The 15297-nt window shown below is 43.5% G+C and overlaps 1 protein-coding gene across 3 annotated transcripts in view; it reads left to right on the top strand.

Moving 5' to 3' along the window:
• Positions 1-15297, top strand: part of trim33 (tripartite motif containing 33) — a 248971-nt gene that overhangs the window by 84781 nt on the left and 148893 nt on the right. For all 3 annotated transcript variants that reach the window (XM_068057034.1, XM_068057036.1, XM_068057035.1), the window contains one exon: positions 13861-14008. In XM_068057034.1, coding sequence (XP_067913135.1) covers positions 13861-14008 — 148 coding nt within the window. The remainder of the gene's footprint in view (positions 1-13860; positions 14009-15297) is intronic.

Consider the following 15297-nt stretch of genomic DNA (forward strand, 5'->3'; position numbering starts at 1 on the left):
TTTATAGCCGTTCAGATAATCTGCCTTCCTGTTTTTGCTACCAAAGTAGATAACCCCACATTTATCCACATACTGTATCTGCCATGCATTTAACCACTCACTCAACTTGTCCAAAACACCCTGAAGCCTCTCTGCATCCTCCTCATAACTCCCCCTCCCACCCAGTTTTGTGTCAGCAGCAAATTTGGAGATATTACATTTAGTTCCCTCATCTAAATAATTAATATATATCGTGAATAGCTGGGGCCCTAGCACCGATCCCTGCGGTAACCCATTAGCCTGCCATTCGGAAAAAGCCCCATTTATTCCTGCTCTTTGCTTCCTGTCTGTCTACCAATTTTCTATCCATCGCAATAAGCTACCCCCAATCCCATGCGCTTTTATTTTGCACGCTAATCTCTTATGTGGGACTTTGTCGAAAACCTTCTGAAAGTCCAAATAAAACACATGATTTGGAGGAAAGTATAGGTGGTCTGATTAGCAAGTTTGCAGACGACACTAAGACTGGTGGAGTAGCAGATAGTGAAGGGGACTGTCAGAGAATACAGCAGAATATAGATAGATTGGAGAGTTGGGCAGAGAAATGGCAGATGGAGTTTAATCAGGGCAAATGCGAGGTGATGCATTTTGGAAGATCCAATTCAAGAGTGAACTGTACAGTAAATGGAAAAGTCCTGGGGAAAATTGATGTACAGAGAGATTTGGGTGTTCAGGTCCATTGTTCCCTGAAGGTGGCAACGCAGGTCAATAGAGTGGTCAAGAAGGCATACGGCATGCTTTCCTTCATCGGACGGGGTATTGAGTACAAGAGTTGGCAGGTCATGTTACAGTTGTATAGGACTTTGGTTCGGCCACATTTGGAATACTGCGTGCAGTTCTGGTCGCTACATTACCGAAAGGATGTGGATGCTTTGGAGAGGGTGCAGAGGAGGTTCACCAGGATGTTGCCTGGTATGGAGGGCGCTAGCTATGAAGAGAGGTTGAGTAGATTAGGATTATTTTCATTAGAAAGACGGAGGTTGAGGGGGGACCTGATTGAGGTGTACAAAATCATGAGAGGTATAGACAGGGTGGATACAAGAAGCTTTTTCCCCAGAGTGGGGGATTCAATTACAAGGGGACACGAGTTCAAAGTGAAAGGGGAAAGGTTTAGGGGGGATATGCGTGGAAAGTTCTTTACGCAGAGGGTGGTGGGTGCATGGAACGCATTACCAGCGGAGGTGGTAGACGCGGGCACGATAGCGTCTTTTAAGATGTATCTAGACAGATACATGAATGGGCAGGAAGTAAAGAGATACAGACCCTTAGAAAATGGGCGACAGGTTTAGATAGAGGATTTGGATCGGCGTAGGCTTGGAGGGCCGAAGGGCCTGTTCCTGTGCTGTAATTTTCTTTGTTCTTTGTTCACATCCACTGGCTCCCCCTCATCAACTCTACTAGTTACATCCTCAAAGAATTCTAGTAGATTTGTCGAGCATGATTTATCTTTTGTAAATCCATGTTGACCCTGTCCGATTCTACCGTTGTTCTCCAAGTGCCCAGCTATAAAATCTTTGATCATGGACTCTAGAATTTTCCCCACTACCGACGCAGGCTGACTGGTCTATAATTCCCTGCTTTCTCTCAACCTCTGTTTTTAAATAGTGGGGTTACATTAGCTACCCTCCAATCTGTAGGAACTGTTCCAGAGTCTATAGAATCTTGGAAGATGACCACCAATGCATCCACCATTTCTAGGGCCACTTCCTTAAGTACTCTGGGATGCAGACCATCAGGCCCTGGGGATTTATCGACCTTCAATCCCATCAATTTCCCCAACACCATTTCACTACTCATACTGATTTCCTTCAGTTCTTCTCACTAAACCCTGCGTTCCCCAACATTTCTGGTATATTTGTGTCCTCCTTTGTGAAGACACAACCAAAGTATGCATTTAGTTGGTTAGTCACTTCTTTGTTCCCCATAATAAATTCCCCAGTTTCTGACTGTAAGGGACCTACATTTGTCTTCACTAATCTTCTCTTCACATACATATGAAAACATTTACAGTCAGTTTTTATGTTCCTCACAAGCTTGCTTTCGTACTCTCTTTCCCCGTCTTAATCAATCCCTTGGTCCTCCTTTACTGAATTCTAAACTGCTCCTAATCCTCAGGTCTGTTCTTGCTGGAAAATTTATATGCCTCTTCCTTTGATCTAATGCTATCTCGATTTTCCCTTGTAAGCCATGGTTTGGCTACCTTTCCCGTTTTACTTTTGTGCCAGACAGGGATAAACAATTGTTGCAGCTCATCCATGCGCTCTTTCAATGTTTCCCATTGCCTATCCACCGTCATCCCTTTAAGTAACGTTTCCCAATCCGTCATAGTCAACTCGCGCCTCATACCTTCGTAGTTTCCTTTACTAAGATTCCGGACCCTTGTCTCAATCAACTGTCACTCTCCATCTTGATGAAGAATTCTATCATATTCTGGTCGCTCATCCACAAGGGGTCTCACACAACTAAATTGTCAAATTATTCCCCTCTCATTACATAATACCCGGTCTAGGATGGCCTTTTCTCTAGTTGGTTCCTCGACGTATTGGTCCAGAAAACCATCCCGGATACACTCCAAGAATTCTTCCTCTATGGTATTGTGACTAATTTGATTTGTCCAATCTGTATGCAGATTAAAATCACCCATAATTACAGATGTTCCTTTATTGCATGCATCTCTAATTTGCTGTTTAATGCCATTCCCAACATCACCACTACAGTTTGGCAGTCTATATAGAACCTCCACTAACGCTTTTTGTCCCTTGGTGTTTCTCAGCTCTACCCATACAGATTCCATATCGTCAGATATATCTTGCCTCACTATTGCGTTAATTTCCTCTTTAACCAGCAGTGCAACTCCACCGCCTTTTGCTTTTTGTCTGTCCTTCCTAAATACTGAATATCCCTAGATGTTCATTTCCCATCCCTGATCACCTTGCAGCCATGTCTCCGTAATCCTGGACTATATCATACCTGTTTACATCTATTTGCGCGATTAATTAATCCACTTTATTGCGAATTCTCCGTGCGTTAAGGCACAAAGCCTTAAGGCTTGTCTTTTTAACGTTATTTGTCCCCTTCCCACTATTTTTCACTGTGGCCCTGTTTGATTCAGGTCCTTGATTTCTCTGCCTATCACTACTTATTCCTCTTACTGTCTTTTGTTCTCGTCTTTGATCTCCCCCCCTCTGACTCCTTGCAAAGGTTCCCACCCCCCTACCATTTTAGTTTAAACTCTCCCCAACCACTCTAGCAAATACTCCCCCTATGACATCAGTTTGTACTGGTCCCAATGCCCCAGGAATCTAAAACCCTCCCCCTCACACCATCTCTTCAGCCACGTAGTCATCTGATATATCCTGCTATTTCTACTCTGATTAGCACATGGCATTGGTAGTAATCCTGAGCTCACTACCTTTTGAGGTCTTACTTTTCAACTTAGTTCCTAGCTCTCTATATTCTGCTTTTAGGACCTCATCATTTTTTTTTTACCTATGTCGTTTGTACCAATGTGTACCACGACCACAGGCTGTTCACCCTCCCCCTTCAGAATATCCTGTAACCGCTGTGAGACATCCTTGACCTTAGCACCAGGGAGGCAACATACCTTCCTGGAGTAAAAGCAAAATACTGCGGATGCTGGAAATCTGAAACAAAAACAAGAAATGCTGGAATCACTCAGCAGGTCTGGCAGCATCTGTGGAAAGAGAAGCAGAGTTAACGTTTCGGGTCAGCGACCCTTCTTCGGAACTGACAAATATTACCTTCCTGGAGTGTCTCTTGCGGCCACAGAAACGCCTATCTATTCCCCTTACAATTGAATCCCCTATAACTATTGCATTCCCACACTTTTTACTCTTCTCCTGTGCAGCAGAGCCATCCGTGGTGCAACGAATTGGGCTGTTGCTGCTTTCTCCTGAGAGGCCATTCCCCTCCAACAGTATCCAAAGCAGTATACCTGTTTTGCAGGGGAATAGCCACAGGAGATTCCTGAACTGCCTGCCTAGTCCTCTTGCTCTGCCTGGTGGTCACCCATTCCCCTCCTGCCTGTGGGGTCTGAGCCTGCGGTGTGACCTCTTCTCTATACGTGCTATCCACGATACTCTCCGCCTCGTGGATGCTCCATAGTGTCCCCAGCTGCCGCTCCAGCTCCGAAACCTGGGCTTCCAGGAGCTGCAGCTGGACACATTTCCTGCACATGTGCTGGTCCCGGGCACTGGAAATGTTCCCGGCTTCTGACATGGAACATGAGGAGCACACCACAGCTTTGAGCTCTCCTGCCATGCCTTAACCCTTTAAATTAAATTAAACCTTCTGGAAGATCTTGATGTCCAATAATATCAGTTACTCTAGGGCCCTTCTTCCCCGGTCCTCGTTATGACAGAGCTCCCTTTTAAAAAAAAACTAACCATATTTGAAATAAACTAAACTTTTAAACTTTTCTTACCTGAGATACTTACCCAGCTATTTAGAGCTTTTCCCTAATAGCAGTGACTCACCAACCAATCACCTTGCAGCTCTCCTGTGACGTCACTGTTGGCTTTTTTTTCAAAACTCGGGCGCGCTGCTGCTGCACTTTTAAACTCTGCCGGTCTCGCTCAGTCTTGCTCCTTCCCGCTGCTGCTGCACTTTTAAACTCTGCTGGTTTCACTCCTTCCCGCTGCCGATGCAATCTAGCCCAGCATCCCCACATTGCCTTTGGTGTTAGTTTCCTGACTGAGGAGGATTACTGGAGAAGCTCAGAAAACAATTCCACGAAAGCACACATGGTCCCATTTCTCCATCATAACCAATTTGTTCCTCCCAAAGTGCAGGTATGCACAGTTGCCATTTTACAAATAAACATGTTGGATCTGACTCTAGGTTTTAATTTTCTGATTTCTTCCACTCTACTGTTCAAAATATTTTCTGCTGATCCCCGTGGCAATAGTGAAGAGGGGAGTCAGTACCAAGATTGTCTCAATTGTGTTTGAAATTCTGCGGCATTATTTTGTTTCCAATACTGAACTCCTGGATCATTTGTCCCGGCTGGTCCATTTGTGAGCTGAATGGGTACCTGGCTGTGATGAATTGGTTTCTGATCGGACAGGTTGATCACTTGGGAAATAAAGTTTCTGTGGTGTGCTGCTCTCGGAAGTTGCTTGCTGCTTGTATCTTGGTACCTATGACTGTGCTTTGTGATTAACCTCAATAATAATTTGTAGTATTGTAGATTACTGCTTTAATTGTTAATCTAGGTACCAAGATCCAAACAGCAAGCAACTTCAGGCCACAGACTCCAGGCAAGTCAATTTTTGTTATTTCCAGAAAGGGGAGAAAAACATTCAAGTAGAAACTAACATCCTAATTAGACTATAAAGTCTTTTTTTAAACCAGTCAAGGTCATCTATAATTACAGCTGCAGAACGCTAGTTAACAGAGGCTCTTCAAGCTAACTGCAGTTCAACTTTGTGCATTCTACCACATCACTGTTGTCACATGATTTGCACCACCTCCTTCCATACTGCACAATCACAGCAGCACTCCAAACTCTGTAGGCTAACTGTCTGATCATGACTGGGACAAATTACACACTACCAAGAACTTGAATTACTCTACAACAGACGGGATTAAATTAAGATTCCAAACAAACTTTTGGATGAGTCTGGTCTCTGAGGACAAATCAGAAATCTGGTCCAACCCATCTGTGTTGCAAATACACAATCAGATTGAAAGCTTGTGAATGACCAGTGCAAGGTCTGAATGAGGAAGTGCATGTTAGAATGGTGAATTCATTGACAAATAAGGTACAGAAAGAGAGAGCAAGAAAGATTGGATTAAGAGAAAAGAGACAAAGGAAAATTATTGTTTTTCCTGCACTTTCTATGCCAGAGAGGTTGACTGGAAGTAGTTAACACCTATCCAGTCTCTGAAAGAGTACTTAGCCTTGAAATAATTTGACTTATCTTTTGTGGCGAGTTTACATCGTACATTGAAGGGGCCGAGCATACAGTAGCCGAATTTTACAACTTTTTTTTATTTGTTCGAGATATGGGCGTCACTGGCTAGGCCAACATTTATCACCCATCCCTAATTGTCCTCGAGGGTGGTGGTGAGCTGCCTTCTTGAACCACTGCAGTCCTTGGGATGTAGTTACACCAACTGTGCCGTTAGTAAGGGAGTTTCAGGGTTTTGATCGAGACAGTGAAGGAACGGCGATATTGTTCCAAGTTAGGATGGCGTGTGGCTTCGAGAGGAACTTGCAGATGGTTGTGTCTCCATGCATTTGCTGTCCTTGTCCTTCTTGGTGGTGGAGGTCGAGGGTTTGTAAGGTGCTGTTGAAGGAACCTCTGAGTTGCTGCAGTGCATCTTGTATATGGTACACACTGCTACCACTGTCGGTGGTGGAGGGAGTGAATGTTGCAGGTGGTGGATGGAGAGCCAGTCAAGCGGGATGCTTTGTCCTGGATGGTGTTGAGCTTTGAGTGTTGGAGTTACATCTATCCAGGCAAGAGGAGAGTATTCCACCATGCTCCTTACTTGTGCCTTGTAGATGATGTACAGGCATTGGGGAGACAGGAGGTGAGTTACTCGCTGTAAAATTCCTAGCCTCTGACCTCTTGTATTTATATGGCTGGTCCAGTAAAGTTTCTGGTCAATGGTAAGCCCCAGGATGTTAGTGGGGGATTCAGCGATGGTAAGGCAATTGAATGTCAAGGGGATAATAATTCTCTATTATTGGAGATTGCCATTCTCTGGCATTTGTGTGGCACGAATGTTACTTGCCACTTATCGGCGCAAGCCTGGAAGTTGTCCAGGTCTTGCTGCATTTCTACACAGACTGCTTCAGTATCTGAGGAGTCGCGTGTGGTGTTGAACATTGTGCAATCATGAGCGCACATCCCCACTTCTGACTTTATGATGGAGGGAAGGTCATTGATGAAGCAGCTGAAGATGGTTGGGCTGAGGACACTACCCTGAGGAACTCCTGCAGTGATATCCTGGGACTGAGATTATTGACCTTCAACAACTGCAACCATCTTCCTTTGTGCTATGTATCACTCCAACCAGCAGAGAGTTTTCCCCCATTGATTCCCATTGACTCTAGTTTTGCTAGGGCTTCTTGATGCCATACTTGGTCAAATTTGGTGTTAAGGGCAGTCACTCTTACCTCATCTCGAGTTCAGCTCTTTTGTCCATGTTTGGACCAAGGCAGCAATGCTGTCAGGAGCTGAATGACCCTGGTAAAACCCAAACAGAGTATCGCTGAGCAAGTGCCGCTTGATAGCATTGTCGGCGCCCGTTCATCGCTTTGCTGATGATCGAGAGTAGACTGATGGGGTGGTAATTGGCTGGGTTGGATTTGGCCTGCTTTTTGTGCATAGGATATACCTGGGAAATTTTCCAATTTACCATGTAGATGCCAGTGTAGTAGCTGTACTGGAACAGCTTGGCTAGGTGCGCGGCTAATTCTGGAGCACAAGTCTTCAGTACTGTTGGTGGAATGTTATCCGGGCCTGTAGCCTTTGCAGTATCCGGTGCCTTCAACTGCTTCTTGATAGCACGTGCAGTGAATTGGATTGGCTGAAGACTGGCATCTCTGATGCTGGGGACCTCAGGAGGAGGCCGAGATGGATCATCCACTCGGCACTTTTGGCTGAAGGTGGTTGCAAATGCTTCAGCCTTGTCTTTTGCACTGATGTGCTGGACTCCCCCATTGTTGAGGATGGGGATATTTGAGGAGCCCCCTCCTGTTAATTGTTGAATTATCCACCACCATTCATGACCGGATATGGCAGAACTGCAGAGCTCAGATCTGATCCGTTGGTTGTGGGATCACTTAGCTCTGTCCATTACATGCTGCTTCCGCTGTTTGGCATACAAGTCGTCCTGTGTTGTAGCTTCACCAGGCTGACTTCATTTTTAGGTATGCCTGGTGTCGCTCCTGGCAAGCCCTCCACTCTTCATTGAAGAATACACAGATAAGTAGGAAGGCAAGATGAGAAGGAAACAGTCTCCAAAGATATATAGATAGGTTGTGAGTGGACAAAAATTTGGCAAATGGAGTATAATGTGAAAAAATGCGTGGACAATAGAAAAGCAGAATATTATTTAAATGGAGAGAGACTTCGGAATGCTGTGATACTGAGGGGTTAGGGTGTACGCATACATGAATCTCAAGTTAGCATGAAGGTACAACATGTAATTAGGAAGGCAAATGGCATGTTTGCATTTATTGCAAGGGGCTGGAGTATAAAAATAGTAATGTCTTGCTACAGATGTACAGGGCATTGGTGAAACCGCATCTAGAGTACTGTGTACAGTTTTAGTCTCCTTTCTTAAGGAGGGATATGTTTGCATTGGCAGGAAAGGCCTGCTGAGTTCTGCAATAATAAATTGGACCCGAGCCCGACAGAACTACATCCGACCCGGCCCGAGTCCTTCTATTTTTTTCTCACGCCCGACCCGACCATCCGTTAATTTCCCTTCCATTTTTCACTTTATTGTTAATCTGCACAAGCTTAAAATAACTGTTCTTTAAAAAAAAAAACACCTTTCTAGTCAAAAAATTACATTAACAGTGGAGCCACTTACCTGTGATAGAGCGTGTCCGACATGACCCGAGCCCGAATGCTGGACCCGGCAGGGCAGTGCACCCCAACCCGAACCCGAGGTGTCGTCTGGTCCCATCGGATTCAGGTCGGGTAGCAGGCCTTTAATTGGCAGCAGTTCAGAGAAGATTCACTAGGCTGATTCCTGGGATGAAGGGGTTTCCTTATGAGGTAAGGTTGGGCCCATTCTCATTGGAGTTTAGAAGAATGAGAGGTGATCTTATTGAAACATAAGATTGTCGGGGCTTGACAGGCTAGATGCTGAGAGGATGTTTCCCCTCGGGGGGTGGGGGTGATATCTAGAACTAGGAGGCACCGTTTCAAAGTAAGGATCTCCCATTTAAGATGGAGATGAAGAGGAATTGTTTTTCTGTGAGGGTCATTAATCTTTGGAATTCTCTTCCCCTGAGAGCATGGAGGCTGGCTAATTGAATATATTCAAGGCTGAGTTTGGCAGATTTTTGATCTACAAGGGAGTCAATGGTTATGGGGGCTGGCAGGAAAGTGGAGTGAAGGCCACAGTCAGATTAAGCCTTATCTCATTAAATGGTGGAGTGGTCTCTGGCCGAATGGCTTACTCCTGCTCTCATTTCTTATCTCTAGTACAAGTACAAGAACTTCACCACTCAATGCTTTTAGATGGAGCGAGGCAGCAAGACCTTGTTTTCACTAAGCTAACGGCTTGGAGTATCTCAGACAGTGTGTTTTTGGTGTTGAATTGCACATCGGCCCTTGTCTGAAATTGCTGTGGCATTTGCACTTGAACCAATTTTATATGTCAAATAAACACAGATTTTCTTGCAGGTTTAAAACAGAAAATCAATTATTTATTGATCAATACGCCTTAACCCGACATTATTGCAACTGCACTCGTGTGCACGCTCACTCGCATACATGCATGCACGACAACCAGAGAGGAAAAGCGTTAAGTTGGGGGTGCGGGGTCGCAATAAACTGTTGAGTTCTCTTGGAAGACAAGTTCTCATTGGTCGCAGGCCTGAAGGAGTTGTAGATTTCTCTTTCGATTGAAAGTTCAGTTGCAGACAGTGGATCACTTCCATTTCGCTGCTGCAATATTGTGTAGATGTAGAATTTTACAACATTATGTGACCCTTCTGTTTTGCTGGACGCAAGCTTCTTGGATACTGCTTTCTGGGTGTTTCGTTCTCTCGGCAGCCTTTTTTTAAGGTAAAGATGTGTTGCATCCTGCCTCCTGGGAGGAGGTGCTTCGGTCTCTTCCCCCATGTTGATTGCACAATGGCCCAGGACATGGCTACTTCACACTACCTTTGTTTCAGCAGAAGCCATTCAATTCCAAAGGATCTGTTGATGGGTTCAGATGAGAGTAATCCAGTTATGATGTTTCCATTTCACAGCTTCTTTGTTTCAGAAGAACTTGCTCAACTGTGGAATATTTTAGGATGGGTGCAATGACATCTCTTAGCTTTGAAGATTTTTCTTTGTATATTCAAACTGTCTGAAAGGGGCAAAGACCATGTCCTTCTCCTTCGGCCATTTTGGAGCACATTGTTCATAGAAACATGAGCAGGAGTAGGCCATTCGGTCTTTTGAGCTTGCTCCGCCATTCGTTATGGTCATGGTTGATCATCCAACTCAGTAACCTGTTTCCCCCCATATCCTTTGATGCCTTTTGCCCCAAGAGCTATATCTAACGCCTTCTTGAAAACATACAATGTTTTGGCTTCAACTGCTTTCTGTGGTAGTGAATTCCACAGGCTCACCACTCTCTGGGTGAAGTAATTTCTCCTCATCTCAGTCCTGAAAGGTTTACCCCGTATCCTTAGACTATGACCCATCGTTCTGGACTCCCCCACCATCGGGAACATCCTTCCTGCATCTACCCTGTCAAGTCCTGTTAGAATTTTATAGGTTTCTATGAGATTCCCCCCTCACTCTTCTGAACTCCAGCCAATATAATCCTAACCGACTCAATCTCTCTTCATACGTCAGTCCTGCCATCCCAGGAATCAGTCTGTTAAACCTTCACTGCACTCCTTCCATAGCAAGAACATCCTTCCTCAGATAAGGAGACCAAAACTGCGCACAATATTCCAGGTGTTGTCTCACCAAGGCCCTGTATAATTGCAGCAAGACATTCCTGTCCCTGTACTCGAATCCTCTTGCTATGAAGGCCAACATACCGTTTGCCTTTTTAACCACCTGTTGGACCTGCATGCTTACCTTCAGCGACTGGTGTATACGAACACCCATATCTTGTTGCATATTCCCCTCTCGGTTTATAGCCGTTCAGATAATCTGCCTTCCTGTTTTTGCTACCAAAGTGGATAACCTCACATTTATCCACATTATACTGCATCTGCCATGCATTTGCCCACTCACTCAACTTGTCCAAATCACCCTGAAGCCTCCCTGTATCCTCCTCACAACTCACCCTCCCACCCAGTTTTGTGTCATCTGCAAATTTGGAGATATTACATTTAGTTCCGTCATCTAAATAATTAATATATATTGTGAATAGCTGGGGTCCTAGCACCGATCCCTGCGGTACCCCACTAGTCACTGCCTGCCATTCGGAAAAAGACCTGTTTATTCCTACTCTTTGCTTCCTGTCTGCCAACCAATTTTCTATCCATCGCAATACACTACCCCCAATCCCATGTGCTTTAATTTTACATGCTAATCTCTTATGTGGGACTTTGTCGAAAGCCTTCTGAAAGTCCACATAAACCACATCCACTGGCTGTCCCTCATCAACTCTACTAGTTACACCCTCAAAGAATCCTAGTAGATTTGTCAAGCATGATTAATCTTTCATAAATCCATGCTGACTCTGTCCGATTCTACCACTGTTCTCCAAATGCCCTGCTATAAAATCTTTGATAATGGACTCTAGAAATGCATCCACTATTTCTAGGGCCACTTCCTTAAGTACTCTGGAATGCAGACCATCAGGCCCTGGGGATTTATCAGCCTTCAATCCCATCAATTTCCCCAACACCATTTCTCTACTAATACTGATTTCCTTCAGTTCTTCTCTCTCACTAAACCCTGTTTTCCCCGAAATTTTCTGGTATGATATTTGCTTCCTCCTTTTGTGAAGACAGAACCAAAGTATGCATTTAGTTGGTCAGCCATTTCTTCCTCATAATAAATTCCCCAGTTTCTGACTAAGGGACCTACATTTGTCTTCACCAATCTTTTTCTCTTCACATACCTGTAGAAACTTTTACAGTCAGTTTTTATGTTCTCCGCAAGCTTACACTTGTACTCTATTTTCCCTCCTTTGCTGAATTCTAAACTGCTCCCAAACCTCAGGTCTGTTTTTTCTGGCAAATTTGTATGCCACTTCCTCTGATCTATTGCTATCTCTAATTTCCCTTGTCAGCCATGGTTTGGCTAACTTTCCCGTTTTACTTTTGCACCAGACAGGAATAAACAATTGTTGCAGTTCATCCATGCACTCTTTGAATGTTTACCATTGCCTATCCACTGTCATCCCTTTAAGTAATATTTCCCAATGCACCACAGCCAACTCGTGCCTCATACCTTCGTAGTTTCCTTTATTAAGATTCAGGACCCTTGTTTCAGAATCAATTACATCACACTCCATCTTGATGAAGAATTGTGTCATATTATGGTTGCTCATCCCCAAGGGGTCTCTCACAACTAGATTGTCAATTATTCCCCCCTCATTATATAATACCCAGTCTAGGATGGCCTGTTCTCTAGTTGGTTCCTCAACGTATTGGTCCAGAAAACCATTCCTCCTCAACAGTGTTGTAACTAATTTGATTTGCCCAATCTATATGTAGATTAAACTCACCCATAATTACAGATGTTCCTTTATCGCATGCATCTCTAATTTCCTATTTGATGCCATTCCCAACATCACCATTACAGTTTGGCGGCCTATTTTCTAAACTTTTCACTTTTTAAAAGAAAGGTCAATTTTTTAAACGACAGTCCGTTTTTATAGCTCTTCAGTTTTTTGTCCATAATTTTTGATCATTGCTTTTCTTGTATGTGTGACAAATGGCAACAGCTGATAAATAGCCTTGCATTATTTTGCCAGTAATTTTTGGGCTATTGTATGTAATATGTCTTGCATTTGTATAGCTCCTGGAATCAACTTTTCCTTTGAGAGGAGCGTGGAAGTAAGTTACTTAGTGTTGGCTTCTCTCGTGATCACAATTCTAAATGACAGTTAAGTGTTTCATGTGAAAGTAGTATTCTCTTTCAGTTCCGAAGAAGGGTCACTGACCCGAAACGTTAACTCTGCTTCTCTTTCCACAGATGCTGCCAGATCTGCTGAGTGAATCCAGCATTTCTTGTTTTTGATTCTCTTTCAGATGCTGATTAACCTATGCATTTCCAGCATTTTCTGTTTTCTTTATTTCAGCAACAGCTCTTTTTCCCCCCCCCCCCAAATCAAAATGCTTAGGAAAGATGTGGTTATTCAGAGTAAGCTTGATTCCTAAATGAAATCACTTCGACTGCTTTGTTAGTAACTCTTTCCAGTGGAGTTGACTATCAAAGTCATGTATGTGAATTAATAACAGAAGTAAAGGTAATTTGTTTGCCCTTTTGGGTGAATTGTGCTGCATGGAAAGATTTGGTGCTTCCTTTGTGCAATCTTCTGGTCCGTGATGAAAAATCTAATTTCTTTCTGGGGTATCAAATTTCAGCTTCATTTCCAGTTCTCCATTATTCCTCACCTTGTTTCTCTCCTCTGGTATTTCTATTACATGTTTTGTTCTATATTTAAAAGTATTTACCAGCATTAATCAGGAAAGGTTAGGCAAACTTCGAAGAACTAAATAGAGTGCCTTTCATATTTACATATTGTCCTAATGCTCTACAGTCATGAACTATTTATGAAATGTACTCAGTTACATAGAGAAGTGCAGCAGCCAAGTTGTACACAGCAATGTCTAACAGCAAGAATGATCACAGAACAATTAATGGGTAGAATGGATAACTATTAAATTTGTATGCATAGAATAATTAACATAATGGGAAAGTCTTGTAAAGCTGTAGTGTTAATTTTGAAAAAATTGCTATGAATTCAAATCTCCTATAATTAAACAAGCAATGAAAATCTCTTGTGGAGTAGCTTGAAACAAGGCTGACTTAAGAGTGATGTTTTTAGTTTTGCCATTAGTTTTGTAGGAGCACATTTAACATTTTTTCTCACTGATCATTTGCAGGGAAAAAACAATCCTACCTACAGTGATCTTTTTTGGGCCCACAGGTATGCACAAGCTGTGAAGATAATTCAGAAGCCAGTGGATTTTGTGTGGAATGTCTTGAATGGCTATGTAAAACATGCGTAGAAGCCCACCAGAGAGTGAAATTCACAAAAGATCATACAATAAGAAGGAAGGAAGATGTTTCACCAGGTTGGAATTTAATTTGCTGAATACAGTTATAATATTATAGGTTTGATCTGAACTATCGAAGTTGGTTTGCTAGAAAGAATCTGGATGCCACATATATTGGATAAATACTGTGAAATCTTTATTACAGATTAAAATGGTGTGATATACTTTATGCCCACATATAGAGGGTGTACGAATAACTGTGAACGGATTAAGCATAGGACTGCATAATATGTTGAGTGGCAGACCATTTGATCATTGTAACCTTTGGCATACTTAAATTTAGTCATGGTCTGAAGCATTGAGTGTAGACATTTGCTGCAAACAGTTTATCAAAATGGTTGATCATTAAGAAATCAAAACTGGAAAGTAAGTATGTGACTGAATTTTGGGTTGCTTCATGATGTCTTTTAAATTGTGCTTCAACAGGCATGAATGGTATGTATCCTGGAATACTGAGAGGAAGAAGTTGAAACTGACCATTTCTTTCAAACATGTTTGCATACAGATCCATTATATTTAAAAAGGGAGTAAGGGGTAAGCTGGATAAAACATGTCAGCTGAGCCTCAGTAGTGGGTAAACTTCTGGAAGCTGTAATGTGTGATGATACTTTCAATCTGTCCCGCCACAGTCTGCCTGCTTCAATGGGTGCTTGGAGCTCAGGGTCATTGCCCGAAAGGTGGACTGATACACCGCACCAAACAACATGAAAAAAGGAAAGAAGGTACCAGCCCTTCGCTTTGCAAGCTGGAACGTCAGAACTATGTGTCCTGGCCTGTCGGAAGACCTTACACAAATCAACGATTCTCGGAAGACCGCCATCATTAACAACGAGCTCAGTAGACTCAATGTGGACATTGCAGCACTTCAGGAGACTCGCCTCCCCGCGAGTGGCTCTCTAGCAGAGCAAGACTACACCTTCTTCTGGCAGGGCAGGGATCCTGAAGAACCAAGACAGCATGGAGTGGGCTTCGCCATCAGAAACTCCTTGCTCAGCATGATAGAGCCTCCCTCAAATGGCTCGGAACGCATACTGTCCATCCGACTGCTCACCACCTCTGGTCCAGTACACCTACTCCGCATCTATGCTCCAACACTCTGTTCCGCACCTGAAGCTAAAGACCAGTTCTATGAACAACTCCATAACATCATTAGCAGCATCCCCAACACCGAACACCTATTCCTGCTGGGGGACTTTAATGCCAGGGTTGGGGCCGACCATGACTCATGGCCCTCCTGCCTTGGGCGCTATGGCGTTGGAAGGATGAATGAGAACGGGCAGAGACTGCTTGAGTTGTGTACCTATCAT

The sequence above is a fragment of the Heterodontus francisci genome, chromosome 25 (genome assembly GCF_036365525.1).
Source record: "Heterodontus francisci isolate sHetFra1 chromosome 25, sHetFra1.hap1, whole genome shotgun sequence".
Taxonomy (NCBI): Eukaryota; Metazoa; Chordata; class Chondrichthyes; order Heterodontiformes; family Heterodontidae; genus Heterodontus; species Heterodontus francisci.